The sequence below is a fragment of the Sitodiplosis mosellana genome, unplaced genomic scaffold (assembly GCF_009176505.1).
Source record: "Sitodiplosis mosellana isolate CC-2019 unplaced genomic scaffold, AAFC_SMos_1.0 Smas_scaffold_6197, whole genome shotgun sequence".
Lineage (NCBI taxonomy): Eukaryota > Metazoa > Arthropoda > Insecta > Diptera > Cecidomyiidae > Sitodiplosis > Sitodiplosis mosellana.
In genome coordinates this window covers 20504-39641 of record NW_022601438.1, presented here as the reverse complement: position 1 = coordinate 39641, position 19138 = coordinate 20504, and the positions used below count along the sequence as shown (strand labels likewise).

Sequence of the window (19138 nt, the reverse complement as noted above, 5' to 3'; positions counted from 1 at the left end):
ATTTAATATTGAATCGAAGATGGAGAAACTGGGTTAAAATACTGAATCATTTACGGTGTGATGGTAGAAAAGAGTTTGGACAAACACATTGTGTGTCCAATGCCCATCATTCTCTCCATCGTCTCCGCATTTGTTGTTCCATCTGCCATGCCAATTTTATCAGTGCACTTGCAATGAATGTTTATATCGATTGATTGAAAGTATGCACTTTCAATTTATCCATTCGTATTATGTGTCATTGGAATTTTTTTTTTTCGAATGACTGAAAGTTAACGGTAGAGAAGATTACAGGCAAAGACTCATACGCGCGCGAGGACCACATCGAGTTTGACGTATGAAAAGAAAATATCGATGAAAAATTTATGAAATTTACTTTATCAATTGATGGCTTTCGTTCGTTTTTTCTATGTATATCAAAGTGCGTACATGTTGATGGAAAAATGTCAAATGTTACTTTTCGTTGTTCTAACGTAACTAGTTGCCGTCAAACAGAACATTGAAATATTTAGTAAGTTTTATTATCTATTTCTACGTTTGCGTTTATTTTTAGGTTCCATGATGGCTTGAATGAAAATTTCTTTCTTCATTTCTCGTCCACTTGTCGGTCAACCACCGCCTGTCAGTAACATATATTTGAAACGAGCTCGTGAGCGCTTGTGGCTCGATTTTATGGCGTAAAGACTCCAATTACGTTTTTCGATTGAAAATAACGAATGAATGAAAATAAAACGAGAACAACAAGAGAGAGAGAGAGAGAGAGAGAGAGAGAGAGAGAGAGAGAGAGAGAGCGGGGAAGAGAAAGAGAGGAAAAAACGATAATCTAAAAATAAATGCAACTTTTCATTGAATCGAAATAATTTGGTGGATGATCTGGCGTCAGCTGTGCTGGCTTCGCATACGCTCGTTATAATCGTCCATTCGTTTCCAATTCCATTTAATTGACGCTAATTGAAAATTGAATATCAGAAGAAAAAGCTCGTTGTGTTGATTTGAAATTGTGTGGGCGATAAATGCGTAACAAGGAGTGGTGCGCCAGCCCATAAAAATAAATCTAACAGATGATACGTATGCACGTGTATGATGTGTCACCCAAACACAGAAAAAAAAACTTAAAGTCATCGAAACGATTTGCTTATCACAGAATCGCAAAACGACCTTCATTTAATTGTTTTCTTTTATTACAGCCGCTATGCATCAGTATGACAAGAGATTAGGTAAGTAAAGTGTGCCTAGTCAGTTTTTACCTCATTGTAATCGGATTTTATATCACCTAACTCATTCACTGACTTTTGACTTTTGTTTATACTTTGGTGCTGCAAATCATAGCGCCTCTTTACCTCCATTCACGAAAGAAAGACTCCTCTCAATTCACTATGTCAGACGCAGTCTTCTTGATTACAGTTTTACCTAAAGATTTATCAGTTCATTTTCATTGTGTCATTTTATTTTGTATTGACTGTTTTTTTCTTCTTGCAATCAAACAATAGAAATACAATGAAAAAGGAGCAGGAGCAGCAGCACCGGGTTGGGATCTATTTGTGGTGAAATGAAATCAAATCCACTAAATGGTGTATGATCGTAAACAATTGCAAACAAGAATCAGGAAGACGATATCAGTAAGTATGCGTCATCCATCCATCCATACTTGAGTGACTTTTGCACGGAACCCACTGCACTTGACGTAGAGTTTAAAAACGCGTTATTTTTTTCAGTGTTTCTTAAAAACGTTTTTTTACAGAGCCGTTATATACCGCCCAAAAAACGTTTTTTTCGTTTTTTATCGTTATTTCTGCGGTATTTTGGACTGTCAAAAAAAACACTACAGAAAAATAACGTTTTTATAACACCGTTTGCGGTATTTGTCGAAACGTTTGTAAACCCTAACTTGACGCCTTCGTTTCTTATTTCAATCTATTAGTATTTATAAACCGACAATCGATTTCATATGTGATCATAAGCTGCACTGCTAACGGTACACGAACGAAATAATAACAATCATAATATTGAATTTGGATTCACAGGTGAGCACACAACGGTGACACAAGGCTATCGGTATTGTATGTAGGTATTGTTTTGAAGAAGAAAAAAAAACAAACGTTATGGTTCGAACGGAACCATTTTCACGGTGAATATAATTTGGTTCCGCTTTTCGCAAAGGTCAAGCGAAAACATGAAGCGCGACAGCCTGGTATACGCAAGTAACCGAAATTGTTTTTGGAAAAGGAAATAAATTCGCTTGGTTGTCATTTGTTGGGCGCAGAATTCCGTTGTTCATAATGTTAAAAAAAAAAATGAAATTCCATGTGCTTACTACGAATAATTGTATTTATTCATGTGCTTGATTATGACATTGTCCCATGAAATTTACGATTGCAACGATTCGAGCAAAGAAAACACAAATACTCGTTGAATTCCTTGAGCACATCTGTCAAACAACAGCGATATGCATTTTAATGTCATGCAATACATTCCGATGGCACACTCAATTTGGCACTTTGTTCTTATCGAAATTCATAAGTTGCGACAAAAAATTATTCATTTCTCTGTTCATGTTGTTGAAATTGGTGTTCTACCCAAAAATATAACAACAACCGAATGTTTTATATTAATTTTACATTTGTTATGCTTATGAAAATAAAAATGGGAGGCGTGTGTGTCCGAATTGATTCATTGCGTTTGTCAAGCGCTGGCGACCCATTTGCTTGCGCAAATCTAATTTTAGCGCGATAAAAAAAGGAAGAGAGAGAGAGGGAGAGAGAGAGAGAACACAGCCGTTCGAATGGTCACACTTCACATGCTGTTCGTATGCTTGAACAAATTTACTTGATTACTGAAGAAATAAATCAAAGTGCTTCAATGAAATATAAAGTGATATGATGATGATCACAATAGCTGCCTCTGACAATGGTGCATTGTCCACCTTGTGTTTCAATTGAGTGGCGCCTCATTGTTACACAGCCTTTTGATGTACTATTCTTTAGCCATCACACTCGCGTATTATATTTCCGCATTAATTTGATGTTCATTTCACACAAATTGACGCTAAATATTCCCCTGGCGATGTTATTGGTAACGCGCAAAATATTTGCCCTACTTGATGTGTGCCAAGCCAAAATGGCAAATTGGCTGCAACCGTATTTCAATATTGAAAAACTGTCATGAGAAGTGAATTTGTGTTTGGAATCAGTTATATAAAAAGTTCGATACAGTCACATCAGTATGATTAGTCATAATGAGCATCGGTCACAAATGCCGTTGGGATTCTTTGCTTATGTTCATATGTCAATTTACTGTTGAGATATCAGTCGATGGAAACGATGTTACTTAATACATTGATTAAGGTCTTCGTTGGAACAAAATGGCCGCTATTAATTATCAGTTAACCCATTGTGTGTGTATATATAGAAAGAGAGAGAGAGAGTATATGCTGGTTGAGCACAAAGCGTCAGTCGATTTTAGCTGGGCCCACTGCTTGATATATTTGACCAGAGATATTTAGTTTGATTAGACTAGATTGCATTGTCGAGACATAGTCATATCAATGAGGTTATACGATCGATAAATTGAATGTGCTCTACATTTTCTTCTCCACACACGAAAAAAACCTTTGAATCAAACAAAGAAATACGTCTAAAATATGACGTTAGTAGATTTCCATCCAATATTCCCATATAATGACAGGAATCCTACTAAACAACACACATACGCATGTACAGTCATTGGCGCATACACAAACGTCAACTCATCTATGACGTTTGTGTATGCGCCAATGACTGTATGTGCGTATATGTGTTGTTTGGTAGGATTCCTGTCAATACATGGGAATATTGGAAGGAAACCTATTAACGGCATATATTAGACGTATTTCTTTATACAATTCGAAGGTTTTTTTCGTGTGTGTCGCGTCGCAATAGAGAGAACAAAATGTAGACTGAGTGCAACGGGATTATGTGAAGGAACGGTTTTCGATGGTGATACACACGATTTGGACTTACCGTTCTTGATGTTCCAATCCCTCACAGTCTCCATCATCATTATTACTTTCATAAAGGCCTACGCGTTGACGATTACCCAGCAAACGTTGACGATCCAAATCACCCTGTAACAATAATACACCAAATGGCATTAACATCAGTTTTTTAATTGAATACATTCGTACACACAAAAGTAAACGGTGCACCAACCTGCATTTGCGAGAACGAATGCTGTCCAATGGAAAGATGTGAACTCAAACCATACTCAACGTCACCATTGTCGAAATCATGTGGATTGTTGTCCGAGTCGTCGTCGGCTGCTCAAAAACGGAATATTAAACAAAAAATCAGTTTAAATTATACATTTTCAATTCTGTAAGTTCAGATAATGATAGAAATCGGAAAAAAATCCTGTTGAAATTATCAATAAAAATCGCTTTGACCGTTTACATGAAAATTCAAATGAATCATTGATCATTTTGTTTGTTTATGGCAAAATTTGAACCTTCCCCCAAAAATATTTGATACTTAAAACTATTAAAATGGTCTCTCTCTCTCTCTCTCTCTCTCTCTCTCTCTCTCTCTCTCTCTCTTTCTCTCTAGATGAAACCAATGCACAATGATAGCGTTAAAAACCGTGCGTTAAACACGTTGTGTATGCTAAGTATGATGAAAATATACAGAAAATCTGACTCGATTCCGTTTCATTGTTGTCATCTATTTGCTGTTTGCTGGAATGGTAATCATATTTGTGTTGTGATTTTGTGTCGAATGAAAACAGTTGAAATCATTTAACAACGATTTGAGCTCGTATTCTATGATTAAATTACGCATACAACGACATTGTGTCGTCCGTTCGACACATGTGAATACCATACGGTACACGTTCGACGCTATGCAAACAATTAAAATGTCAAACCGATTTGATTTACATGGCATTTTAGTCGATGAACTTCTGTTTGTTCGTTCGCTCACTATTGCACACAGATGAAAACAAATTTGGTGCACCTAAATGAACTTAAATTAAACTCCGTATTTGGAGTTTTACAGTTTGGTTATAGTTTTTATACATTCAAATTTTCTATCAATTCTCTGAATATTGTCACAATCTCAATTTAATCTAATATTCAAATGCAAACAACAAATAACCAATAAAACCACCTCTTTGTTTTGAAATATGCGGTTTTATCGGAAACATAACTATGCATATATTCTCTTGGTTTTCCTTTATTTTTTCTTTCAATTTTTATTGTTTCATATACACACATCCAAAATAAATGACGATTTAAACATGACTGCGTATATGATTTTTCATTGTGATTCTTGGTCGCTTCACATCGAAAATGGTTCAAACGGTCGAATGGCGAATTTAATCTATAGATATGATAACAGGCAGTTATTGATCGATAACCGAATGTGATTCAGCACCACAGAACCGATAAAAATGTGTCACAACACGGAATAACCCAGCACAAATACTTAACACTTTTCAACGCAATGAAATCCATTTGGAGATTAAATTTTGTGCAAAGCGATTTGCGGTGTGCACATGCGATTGTGATTGCAATCGCGATGGAAAAAGTGAAAGGCAACAAGTTAGACCGCTTCAGTATACTCTCATCTTCTCTCTCTCTCTCCCTCACTATCCCACCCAATGGTCCTCTGAATTGACCAAAAAAAATGCATACAATACTACGGTGATTGTTACAAAGATGGAATTCCATCATACAACAACCGCACTTATCTACATATATTTTACATATTTTTGTTGTTAACCTATGCAATAGTTAATCGAATTTGTCATTTAAATGGCGGAGATTCATGTAAAACGGTCATTTGATCCAAGCGGAGGATAAAACACTGTGTCAAATGCACAAGCACATACCGCTAATCATGACGGAATGCTGTGGGTTGTGAATGATGCGAATTTGTCGATCAACCAATTGCGGTTCACCAAATTTTCCCCCGATATTTTTCGGTAGTTGCCACAATGCACTGCTTTCTTCTAAAATATCACGTGGGAAGTATAATGGTGCTAGCACTTCATAAATTCCACGCTCGTGTGGTTCAAGGCAAAGTATAATTGTTTCGTTTTTAAATTTATCCAAAAAACGGCGGATGGTTCCTGTACGCACCGAACATTCGAACCCCACGACATCGGACGAGCAATATGAAAAATGGAAGAAAAAAAAACATGAATGTACATGAGTGTGTATTTTTTATTCTTGGTTTAAAATAATTTAACAAAATTAACGTGAGTCTTACGTAATGCAATGTGAGCACCAATGTCGGGTGGAAAATTCTTCTGAATTGTTGACACGACACAGACGGCAAGCGATTTCGCGCCAAGTTCAAGGCTTTTGCATAAAATATTTCTAAAATTGGCAATCGACAAAAGAAAAGAAAAATCAGCCACACAATGGAACATATTAAGGAAATGTGAAATCATCTCGGCAATTCTCTCTTGCCCACACTGTTGAAATATTTTGCATAATTTTCTCTCTCACCTGTAGCATGAGTAAAGTGTTTGTTCGGCAGCGGTTTTGTAGCGTTCAGTATATATAGGACCAACAGTATGTATAATGTATTTTGCCGGTAAATTATAGCCTTTTGTTACACGAACGTCACCAGTTTTACACTCTGGATATGTGACCACATTCAATCAAAATATAATGAGAGAAGAAAAATAAACGTCAAATTATGTTACACTCTTTCTATTACAAATTCAAGCGAACCATTGCAAATTTCCTACCTCGATTATCATTTAATATCTCCTCATATAGATCGGGTCCAGCACGTTGAAATATTCGGCTCGATATTGTATTCTTTTCCGTTAATGTTTCATCGGTCGTGTTTGTAATTGCATCAGATTCGATCAACGAAATATCACCTTCCCTGTGAATTGATACAAATTAACTACTTTTTTTTCGACACAATTTATTGCACTAATTAAAATAAAATTCAAAAAATAATTCAATGAAATTAAAAAAAAAAAGAAAATAATGACAAAAATAATATAATGAAAAAAAATTTTTCTCGAAATATTCTCAAAGACAAATCAAGAAAATATTTCCAATGGGAATTATTAATAATTCCTTATGAAAAACAAAAACCGTAGAATATTCAAAGCCAATAAAAATGAGTGTTGAATTTTAATCAGCCGGCCAAAATCAATTGATTTCATTCATCGAAATAAACCCACTTTCTTTCGAGGTCTTTTATTGCATCGACGGAAAGTAGAAATATTGCGATGCCACGCGTCACTATAATACCCAATTCACATTTTCTTTTTTCATTCTATCGGCAGAAAAATCAATAAATTGACAAACGCAAAATCAAATGCAAAATAGAAAATAATATTCAATCGGTTGAAAGCAATAATTCAAGCGGTTTATTTAACTTGAACCAAAAAAAGAGAGAGAAAAGAGAAAAAAAAATAAAGTGACCATTTATTTTCGGTGAAACTTGGAATGGCATGCAATCGTCTAAAGGTGAGTGTTTCAAACAAAGAAAAAACTAAAAGATTGGACACGAAAATGCAAACAATCAACATACAAGTAATTTTCGGTGGCTATTATACGGTTGCCCAATACAGGTAGGCCTGGCCGCAAATAATTCATTCAAAGCAAAAATAAAAAGAAGGAAGGAGCCGCAAAAATGACAACGAAAAATTTAACGGGCACAAAAAAGACGACAAATCACGGGGAAAATCCAATTGCATTCATTAAATATTCACGAATTGTGATGGAATACGTATGGTTTTGTCAGCGTTGTTTGGGGTATCTTTTTTTGTGTGTGTGATAAGTAATACCAATTGATTAGAATGTAGTTTATTTCTTCTTCTTCTTCTTTTTAATACAAAAGACCCTGAGCGCATGCTGATTATATGAACAACATTCCATAACATGCTCTAACATTTACTGAGTCATCAATGGAGGGTTTCGGTGAATTCGTGAGCTTTGATGATTCGGCGATATTTGGGAGCATTTTAATCGATTTGATATTCGTCGAAGTAAGGACACATCGATCACATCGATTTCTGCCTACTTTCCAACCAATTCAACTGAAATTCTATTGGCATCGCGTTTTTTTTTCACATGCCAATACCTAACTCAAAACGTACGAAAATGTGGAATGAAAAACACGAATACTTTGGTTTTTTCCAATTCCAATTATTGGGAATCGAATCATTTCACACACTGACGTCGAATGAAACAATCGAAACACCGTTAACACCGGTTGCATTTTAGAATTATTATTTTTTTTCATCAAAATCTTATTCTAACCATATTTCACAATGAAAATTGTCCGAAATTATCTTTAATTACTGAAAAACATCTAAGCTTAGATCAATTACCAAGAACGATGAATATTGACGGGAATTGTTCGATTTGTTCACGGTCTATTTCTGAACTCGACCATTTCAGTTTTTTTTCTCTCTCTCTCTCTCTCTCTCTCTCTCTCTCTCTCTCTCTCTCTCTTTCAAACAATTGAATCAGTTCAGAAAATGTTGGAAATGATGTTCGAATTGATGTTGGTTTAATGGTTACTGGAATCAGAAAATTTGAACGGGCATTCAAGCGAAATAGATGATTCTATTGGATTTGTTTATTTTTGTGTTATGAATCTCAAAAGTGTACCAATCATTGAATTGATTTTAATAGTGTGGCTTTGCTGGGGTAACGTTGGTAGAAGATTTGTTCACAGTCAAACAAACAAACAAATGAAATTCATCGATGCATTCTCGGTATTTCCGTGTTTCCATTGGTTTTTATTTGATTTGGCTTGAAGTTTACATTTTGAATGTAGAAGTATTTGTGTGTCCTCGATTATGTTTCTGTTCAAATTTGAATATGGTAGTTGGTCCAAAATCCGTTCAATGTCCGACAGAAGAACAGAAAATTATTTTCCAACAGATATGTCTATCAACGTCATGCAATCTTATGTTGATTCAAGAAAATTGAATGGATTTGAATGGACATTCTTAATATTTCATGAAGAATGGACTGAAAGAGAGCGAGATGTTGTGTATTTTAACAAAGCTATCCGAATAGTGTTGATTGAAATTGAGTTGGTCGTATGAAATGTGATTAGAAACATAGGAATATTCGATCAAATCTAACGGATTAATGAGTAAGTGCTCTGCAATTCGGTATTTATGATTATTGAATAATCGAAACGCTTGGAAATGATAATCTCTCCACGCTTTGTCTCCTTCTCGCCCCATTCTATTTGCTGTATAATAAACACATTTGGTTCCGTAAGCGTTTAAATGTTGACCTATTTTGTGCGCTTGCTCGAGCGACGAGTGCCTCGCTCGTCACATCGGGTACAATGCAATAAATATAATATGAATTATATGGTTCTTGTAATTACAGCACCCATAATCTGAACTAGTAATCGGATAATCATTACACTGTAAGTTTTCGGAGGGGAATGAGTAATCTAGATACAGTGCGAAATAGCGGTTTCAACTGTTTTTGGATGAATTTACACTAATTTTAGGGGAAAATGTGTTATTGCTTATGCGAACGCTCAAGTGGCTACTATTCATATACATGTCAATACATAGACACGCACTGGTCACCAAGCCTGTGCAGTTGTATGTATTGTAAATTTTGTACACAGCAACTCGTTCAATACATACAATGGCACAGACTTGGTGAACAGTGCGTGTCTATGTATTGACATGTATATGAATAGTAGCTACTTGAGCGTTCGCATAAGCAATAACACATTTTCCCCTAAAATTAGTGTAAATTCATCCAAAAACAGTTGAAACCGCTATTTCGCACTGTATCTAGATTATTCATTCCCCTCTGAAATTTTGATGTGTATACTATATGTTGTACATGTTGCCGAAAATAAATTTGGCACTGTAGGTAGGTGTTATGAGTGAAGGCCAGACAATGACCATTTGCCATCGCGATAAATTCAAATGCATTGAACACGATTATCGGTCGAAATATATCTGGCTTTTTCTCTTATTTTTTCATTGCTTTGTCAATATCGTGTGTGATAGCATCGTTCCATTTTATTGTTTTCATTATATTTTCTCGTTATCTGCTCGTAGATGTATAGTTGCACAGTTAATGATATATTATTAACATCTCCGATGTTAATAACGCCCTGTTTCGCGTACCAAGAAAAATCGGAAGATTATAAAACAATACTGTTTATTCATTTTTTTCAAAAAAAAAAAAACATTTGTTGGTCGCCTGGATTTTTTTCTTTTCGATTGGGTGCGCGAAACAGGGCGTTATTAACATCGGAGATGTTAGTAATATATTATTAACATAGCCCATTTTGTGCAACTATATGTAGATGATGAGCCCAAACAATCGATTTCAGTTCAATTGGTTGGCTATATCAGCAACATCGAACGGTTTTGGTTGCGTTTTGATCGCCTGATTATTTTCGTTCAAATGCGCATTCGAAGCTTAGTCATTACACCGAATGATCCATCGATACACTAACAGTGTGAGCTAAGAGGCAATTATTCAGACTACGTAATTTTTATTGTAAATTAAATATGCATAACGAATGATAACTGAACTAGGGAGATAGAGATAGAGAGAGAGACAGAGAGAGAGTACGACATCAAACTTGTGTGCGAGAAAAGTATGAATAATATTTAATAAAGAGGGTTGACGAACACAAGAAAAGAGCTAAATGACAAGGACACTAATGTCATGTCAGACCGAAAGCAAACAAGATACATCCGAAGAAAATGAAAATCCAAAAACTATGTTAGAAACCAAGAAACAAAATTGAATTCAAAAAGTTGAACCGAAAATTTGCAAAAGTATAACGCAATATGCAGCACATCATTCTTCGACTGGTTGATGTTTTCAGGCATAAAATTAAAAACAAAACAACATCATTTGACAAGAACAACAATCAAAAACAATGAGAACACAGAGAGCATCCGTGTGACATTGTTTGTGCGGACAGTATGAGAGAGGGAGAGCCTAGATGCTCTCACTCTCAATCTTACCAGATAATGAATCGACTATTGATTTGATCCGAACGTGGAAATGGGCTAGCACGGTGTCTTGGTCCTTCTAATGCCGAATAATCAGTTGGTTTAACGTGCAATTCATTTTGTCTACCCCAACGTGATAGCGATTGAATCGAAATTGGTGGAATGATTAACGGTTCATAACATTCGCTTAGTGAATTTGAAACAAGTCTCATTTCTCTGAAATGGCACAAGAAAATACAATACAAACTATATCCCACTGGTAATATTAACTTTTTGAATAGAATTTAAATTTGAATTTTATTTTTATTTTTCATCAAATAAATTTCCTCGATTTTTTTTCTTGTCTTTGAAAATATTCACTGAAAAATAAACCGTAACATTTCTGACTGCCTCAAAGCTTAATCGAGTACGCAAACCGATAAAGCTCATATCTAATTAAAAGATTATTTTTTTCTATTGCGTGTGTGTGTGTGTGTTCGGGACAAATGACACAAAAAAATCAACAGAAGAGAAATGATCATCAGTTCGGGTAAAGGCGAAACCATGTTGAAAGTTAATTTAGAAATAAATTGCAATCGACATAGAAAAGGAATGCGAGCTCGCATCAGACTTTCAGTGGAGTCAAAAACGGAAATTGGAGCAGCACGAACATTGGATTCGAGCAAGCGTAATATCGACACTAGACACTCTTTATGTCTTCGAGCGAATAAAGCAAGCAGAACACTCGGTATTAGTGGTGGTGGTGGTGGTGGTAGTGGTTTTAATGCCGTCGACATTTTAAAATGAATTGCTTTCGAATGAATGCAATTAGTTTCATATTTCAACGTTGTTTAATTTATGTGCTCGTTGTCAGTTTTGCATTTTCTTGGCATAGTATAAATAATAGTTCCATCGAAAGGTATGAATTGAGTTTCTCGAACGTATGTGTGTGTGTGTGTGTGCGTTGTAACACCAAATGCACCAAAGACAAGCGGCCTGTCACAAGCCCCTCGCATGTCGCATGTTCAGCAAATTTTGAGCAAAGCTTTTGATTTGATGGCATCAAGCAAGTCTATTGTTTTCGCTTCAGTGATTCAGCATGAGGCTGCTGCGTTAAAAAAATTTCCATGCGTCGATTAGTTAATTTTGAGCCAACGGGGGGGGGGGGGTGGGGGTGAGCCGTACGTTCGCTTCTATGTCAATTGAATCTAGTCTAAAGTTTAAATTATAATTAAATTTCCGACGAAATATTGTTCGAAGTCAAAATTCAACTCCAGCATTTGGAGTTTATACGTGTGTATTTGTCCCAAGTTTCTCCATTAATTTCACATAGAATGGTTTGAAATGATTTCATTAACCATGCCCACTTGCCATCTCTTAGATTGATATGCATTTTATTTAATCTCACTACCCGCCTCAGCTACCCGTCGTAACGATAAAATGCTTAATTCGATTTACTTTCGTTGCTGATGATATTCCTGCGTAGTATTCATTCTGAAGCTACTGAAGCCATGCATTTTTTGAAGGAAAACTGCTGCTAAACAACATCGGTTGACGTCAAATTGAAAATAATGCAGATGAAGTGCTAATTGTGAAACGTAACGAAATTCCAGTGTCTCAATGTTTGGTTCAATAAAAGTGGAATTTATTTCATTCCAAAGATTTTAAGGCGATGGTTCAACTACCATTCCCCTTCTTTTCTATCCTTTTGGTTCTCGCTGTTTTCGAGTCAGAGAAGCGAATTTCTATTCACAGTATGAATTTCACACACATTGAATTCTTGTGCCAAACGGTTCGGGTTTTGCAACTATTCAATCCAGATAATGGCAATTGTTCTGCCCTCAATCTATGTGCGGATAGATGCATGTGTGTGTGTGCCTATACCTGACCTTCGAAGAAAAAAAATAAACATTTATTTTATGTATATCTTGAATCATGTAATTTGGGTCCGAAATGAGCTGCTCCAATATTTTTACAATGAATCGGCTGAAAGGCGGCAAAGCGAGTAAGCGAAAAAGTATAAGAACCGAAACACTAAATACTATTTTAGTGTTAAACGGCTCTCCCACCGAGAAGGATAAAATATCGATGACTTTGCTCTATATTTTTTTTCTTCTATTTTTCGGCTCGGACTGGCTAAACTAAAACACAATTAATTGGCACCATTCGTACGAACAATTTCCAAGACGTTTTTCCTACCAATCTTCAGCACACGGTAAACACAAATGGCTTGCGAACTTCGGTCTTGAAATTGTGATGGCACACTTGTGACTTCGTGTTAAAGTAATTTAATATTAATGATGTCAGCGATTCGTTCTGTGGTATATATTTTATTCAACCTCCACATAGCCGTTGACCACCGCGTTCTCGTTATTTGGAATGCATATTCAATTATTTCGACAGCCGAAGGGAAAGGGCGAAAATATTATTTATTACAAAAAGAAATCGAAAATATGGTTCTACATGAATATTTATGCGAATCTTATTCAAAAATGTGGACGAAAATTGAGTCAATAGTGTGAAATATTTTGGCCAACAATTCCGTTTTAGTTCGGTTCGGTTCGGTTCGGTTCGGTTCGGTTCGGTTCGGTCCGGTCATTTATCGATGGTCATTCAAGCCGTTCACTCGAAAATTGGCAAAATTTATGGCAAAATGTGGAATGAAAATCGGTTTAATGCTACCACCTCATAAACGCATAAAAATCGTAGCCGCTTGAATCAATGAGTCATAAATTGATGTAACGGGGTGAATTTGATAGAATTTTACCTCGATTTTCCCTTCAATCATACACAATACCCACTCATTCACATAACACAGATTCAGTTGTTGTCCGGTGGTCCAATATTTATAATGCCATCGACAATTATCGTGATTTGATGTGTGGCAACACAACACAAAATCCCTTTTAAATAAAATGGTATACCGATTTCTGTTTGCAATCCATCAATAATGAATAACATTCTAAATGTGTTCAGTAATCGAAAATTTATTCTTTGGAAAGTGCCATAAACATAAACTGGAAGCCGAACAATGTTCAAGCAGAAAATATCACAATCAACAATAATAAAATGGGAGCCAAAGCCGACCAGCTGAAAAGAAGGGAAGAGAGCTGGAGGAAGAGAGAGAGAGAGAGAAAGCCTCTCAGAAAGGTAGGGAGAACCAACGAGCCAAAATGAAAGAGAGATCCTAAAGCGTATTGCTATTGTCATGCAAATTGAATGAAAGATTGATGATAAAATGTGTTATTTATAGCGAATTCCTCTTCATTACATCAAATTATCTCTCCGTGAGCATTATTCGGTTCGATTTGAATGATGAATTTTTTGCTTATTCTTTCTCTCTCTTATTCTGTGGACACAATGCGATGTAACTTATTGATGTTACAACTTCGTAATGGTCGCAAATCGACTGGAAAATCGCTACAAATCGCGCTCAACATCTATTGGTTATGTTCGGTTATGTAAACCCCAAAACTTTCGGTGTGCGATTTTTAAGTAACGGTGACAAATTCAATTAAAACTGAAACTCAAACTGTATTTGACGTCAAATGCATCGAGGAGCGAAACAGGTCGTTCAGTTTGCGTTGTTGGTGTGGGTGTTTTTAAAGCTAAAAATGACGGGGAGAAAACTTTGTTTGCAAAATGACGTAAAAGGTGGCGAACTTTGGTGTTGCTGCGCTTCTGGTGAAAAGAATCGGTTGAAAAAAAAGGTCATACACAGATAGACACATACAAACACCGTACGCCAAATTCCATGTCATTTGAAAAGACAGAGAGAGAAAGAGAGAAGAAGAAGAAGAGATGGGAATAAGCGAATAAGTCCTGGCGACGCACTTGACATGATCGTGTCACATTCACCAACAATGTATATGCATCGCAGCTAAAAGCTTTTCGCCCTTTTATGTTTCAAAAGTGAGAGCAAAACAGCGAGGCAAGGAGATCATTTAATATTTATCGAATCTTCAAAGCTTTTACTTTCATCAATGTATCGTGAATCTTATGCAGCGCACATTGGGCTCGCTTTCATTTCCTCGAACGCTACAGTTTTTTTCCCATTCGATTTTCTTTTTTTTTTGTCGGTGAGAATAAACAAGGAGTATATGAGCACTTATGGACCATCATCACATCCAGTAACTTGGTGATGGTGGAAAAAAAAGAGAGAACGCATTTCGTATCCTCTTTGCATTCCACATTTCCTCATGAATACACGATACAGTGGCTTAACGTTTGCCACGATGCACATAAGCAAAAAAATACACTTCCTGCGCTCACCGTTTGTTATCATTGCCAGGAGAATGAGAGCATGTAAGGGAGGGCGAGAGCAAAAGTGAGACGAAAAACGGCTCTTTTGTCAACAGCTTATCTTCTTGTTTTTTATTTGGTATGCGCTTTCTTATGCCTTGTGTTTTATTATCTGCAGTTAGTGTTACAGTGTGTTGTTGGCTCACTTTGTGTCGTCCCTTGTGTTTACGCATTCATTGTATGTGTATATTTTTGTTGCTCTCGTTGTCGTTGTCGTTGTCGTTGTTGTAATTTTCCATTGAATTTCTGCTGCATCGATGTTACTAAAAGTGGTCGCAATACGCTCTCATTCGGCTTATGCCATAATAAGCTTTTTAGATCTTTGTGTGTCGTTTCCACAGCGGCTTTTGTATTCTTCATCTGCGCGCGCGACCATGATTCTTTTTTATGGGGTTTCACACATTTTTCACGCGATTCAAGCCATGCGAATAAGGCCAACATTTATTCTACCATAATTTTCAGATATGCGCTGCATTTAATGCATCCTCAAAGTACATGCTCGTTTGAAAGCATCTTTTCAATGGTGGCTTTTCTTCCCGACTTTTTCCGCTGCTAAACATTTCCCCTTCGCATCAAAATGGCTTGTTAGCAGCTATTTTACGCTTGCAAACTTGAATATAATGCAATCGTTGAATGCATCGATGCACTTTAGAAAAGAAGCCAACCAAATTGCATTGAAACGGTCCACCAAAGGCAATCGACACCATTTACTCGTCGTATAAATAGTTTATTGAATTGCAACGGTCATTTATTTGGGGGATAAGGAAGCAAACATTGTGCACAAAGTTGCACAATTCACCATTCGCATCGAATGCAATTTATTGACACATTAAATGGAATTTAATGATGATGCCAAGGGGGTGTCTTATCATTTTCAATAGTTTTGAATTATCAAAATAGCATTTGAACTTCTTTTTGCGTTGTACGTCATTACTTTTCACTTTAAATACGCAGTACGTTTGACTTGCAGTTCAAAAAGAAAAAGAGATGACATTGCTTTCTTACAACGTGCAAAACAAAAGACACTCATTATGGCATTGCTAAGCTGCTCAAATGGCTTTTCTTTGTATGCTGTGAATACTTCAAAACACAATAATGTCAAATTAATGGCATTTCGGCTGAAAAATTTGCAAAGCAAGCAATTTGTTGCTTAGAAAATATCTACAATGGAATGAAGGTGTTGAATTCGTCAACAGAAATGTCCACCTTCAGCATAAGATATACCATTTTTCAAGCAAATTTGAAACACTAATCGCTTTGCTTACGTCACTTCATACTGGCATTCTCATCAAATCAAATTGATTTTTTTCGATCGTAAATTATACATTTGGTAATATTTGCTACACTCGTATCACGATGCAGTTTCTGTTCTGGTTATATTCGAATATGGAATGAACGTTAAATTAGTGTGAATCATTTTTAGCGGAATAGATGTTTGTACGACGCAAATTGGAACAAGATTGAAGTGATTAAAAGTCACTGTCAAACAACCTGAACACGGGCATGCTTTGTTGATTGCTCATTTGTTTTTCTACATCTTAATTTCAATGTAAAATGTGATTTTTTTTTGTGAGAAAAAAAAAGTATCTCGAAATGAATTTGGATTTCAAAATTCCATTGTTTCGTTTGTATCAGAAAAAAAAAGAAGAGAATGACTTTGATTTGCGGTGTTCAAGGCCCCTTGGATAAGATCCACTCATGAGCGAAAACTAGTTACCATAAATAGATTTCGAGTAGATTGTTAAATGTTACATTACGTGAGTCATTCGAAATGCGTAAGTGTTTGAGTGTTGTTACAAACTATTTGTCATTTGTGTAGCGCACGATAGAGCGTGGAGCGTGAACGTATGTGTGAACGAGAGCGAAAAACCAAACGACCGAAAGAAAAAGAAGAATAGTCGACAACAACAAATGGTTTGCTGACGCCGTCGCTGTTATTTTCTTGGCTGTATGACGAGCTTAACTTATACATAAATTAATGATCGTTTTGCCCATATTATAAATGTGGTTGTCGGTTTTTACTGTTGTCTCCCTCTATTTAATGAGATTATTTGAAATTTAATATGAATGAAGTCATGAGCAAAATATGCTCATTTTCGGTGTGACTTTTTCGTTCGTACTTTATGCTGGTGTTTTTCTTTGCTTCTCTGTGCACTGTTATACGGCTATGCGCTCTTCGGGTTAAAAAATTTCTACGATAAGAGCTCGACAGCAGAAGCAATAGCAGCGACAGCAAAGAAGAAATCATGAAAATACTCGTTCGTAAACACCATCCATTGATGGTTGACACTCGCACTAACACGAAATGACTCGGCAAAATTATTCACGTTTCTCTCTCTCTCTCTCTCTCTCTCTTTCTCTCATTATTCTGTTATTCTTTTCTGTTTTTTGTTTGTTTTGACATTTAGAAAGATTAATACTTCGTAGTAATAATTCAGAAGTGGACTTTTGCTAGTTCTAAATTCATGCTCATAATATCAAGAACATTTTATTCGCGCGATCGGTGTTCGACGTACTGCGATAAAAGCCTATATAAACAATGTTATTATATTTGACAATATTTGACTCGATGTCAATGACGATGTGGCAGCGCCACCTATAGAGATTCCTTATTAAAATAAGTGGAACTATTGAGTGCGTGCACCATATCGCACGTAAATTTTCAATATGGCAGCGCCCATAGAATTGAAAAGTTAACCGATTTCATAGTCGCAAATTATCGCTGTACGGTGTTCGACTTCATAATCGACACCGCGTTGTTCGAGTTTTGGTTTTTCTAATGCTTCATTCTCATTTTTCCATCCCTTTATGGCTTCTCTAATTAGTTTCAATGCTTCGATAACACACATACAGATCAGATTTCGGTTGTTACGGTTTATTCTCTCGGTGTCTTTTCGAATGTGATGCGATCGGCCAAAATCGAACGAAACTGAATGGCGCACGCGGTCATTTTTACCAGGTCGTCAAACTGGAAACTAGACCGCACTCAACTCTATTTCAAATCGAATATACTGAATCTTTTAAATTCTAGTTTCACAGTTTACAACACATTTCATGGTTTTTATTTTCTTTTTAATACGATAATACACACACACGTGTACGTGGCATAATTGCAAGCTTATTGCTTCCACAAATCCAAATTAAATCGGTTCTAAATTGAAAAGAAAGCGAAGGAAAATAAAAGTACGACAAAAGGCAAAGAATCGCTTATGTTACTACACTGACTCAACTGCAAATGTGTCTTAGCGATTGACACAAACAACCAAAATCAACCAGAGGCTTTGTGCTATTAAGGCCTATCTAATCTCTAGTTTGGAAATGATGCACGATTGGCGTCACGTCAGTAGTCGAAATAAGAATCAATAAATTACAGCGTTCAACGAGCAACATAAATAGAAAAAAACAGAAACGAAAAGAACAACGAACAACCTTTTTTTATCAATATCTTGATAGCAAACAGTGCTATCGATGAATGGGACAATATTCTCACTTGAAATATCAAGACGAAAATGCACATTTTTTTTATTGTTCTGTTTGTTTTTGTCAAAGGGTGTTTTTTTTTCGTTTATCGGGATGGAATATTCCACAACGCTGTGTATGATGACGTGTACTTTTCAATCAGTTTTTCGATTGTTTTGGGCCATTCTGATTCCCAATTCACCCATTATCGCGCGCATACGGCAAAAATTCAAAATAAATTGGATTTTAAACATCGACACTGTTAATTGGCTCGGCTGTAAAGCAGCTCACTCGCTTTAATTTGCCGTAATTCAGCTTTGTTTGTTTTTCACACCTGCACGCTTTGTGCAGCTTAAGACACGATGCGGTTCATACATGTTTCTTTAATTAATGAGTTATTAATTTATATGCGTAGTAGCGAAGAATCGATGGAAATGAG

The 19138-nt window shown here is 36.1% G+C and overlaps 1 protein-coding gene across 6 annotated transcripts in view; it reads right to left on the bottom strand.

Moving 5' to 3' along the window:
• LOC129577453 (protein GDAP2 homolog) overlaps positions 1-19138 on the bottom strand; it is a 40431-nt gene that overhangs the window by 18770 nt on the left and 2523 nt on the right. The window contains exons 1-8 of one of the 6 annotated variants that reach the window (XM_055464485.1): positions 18336-18471; positions 10972-11175; positions 6727-6869; positions 6482-6614; positions 6240-6349; positions 5860-6099; positions 4185-4291; positions 3996-4099 (exon numbers count right to left, since the gene is read on the bottom strand). In XM_055464485.1, coding sequence (XP_055320460.1) covers positions 3996-4099; positions 4185-4291; positions 5860-6099; positions 6240-6349; positions 6482-6614; positions 6727-6869; positions 10972-11171 — 1037 coding nt within the window. In that variant the 5' untranslated portion in view covers positions 11172-11175; positions 18336-18471. Of the gene's footprint in view, positions 1-3995; positions 4100-4184; positions 4292-5859; positions 6100-6239; positions 6350-6481; positions 6615-6726; positions 6870-10971; positions 11176-12396; positions 12447-15210; positions 16135-18196; positions 18255-18331; positions 18472-19138 lie in introns of those variants that run through there. The other 5 variants (XM_055464483.1, XM_055464486.1, XM_055464481.1 and 2 more) reach the window with 5 other exon arrangements.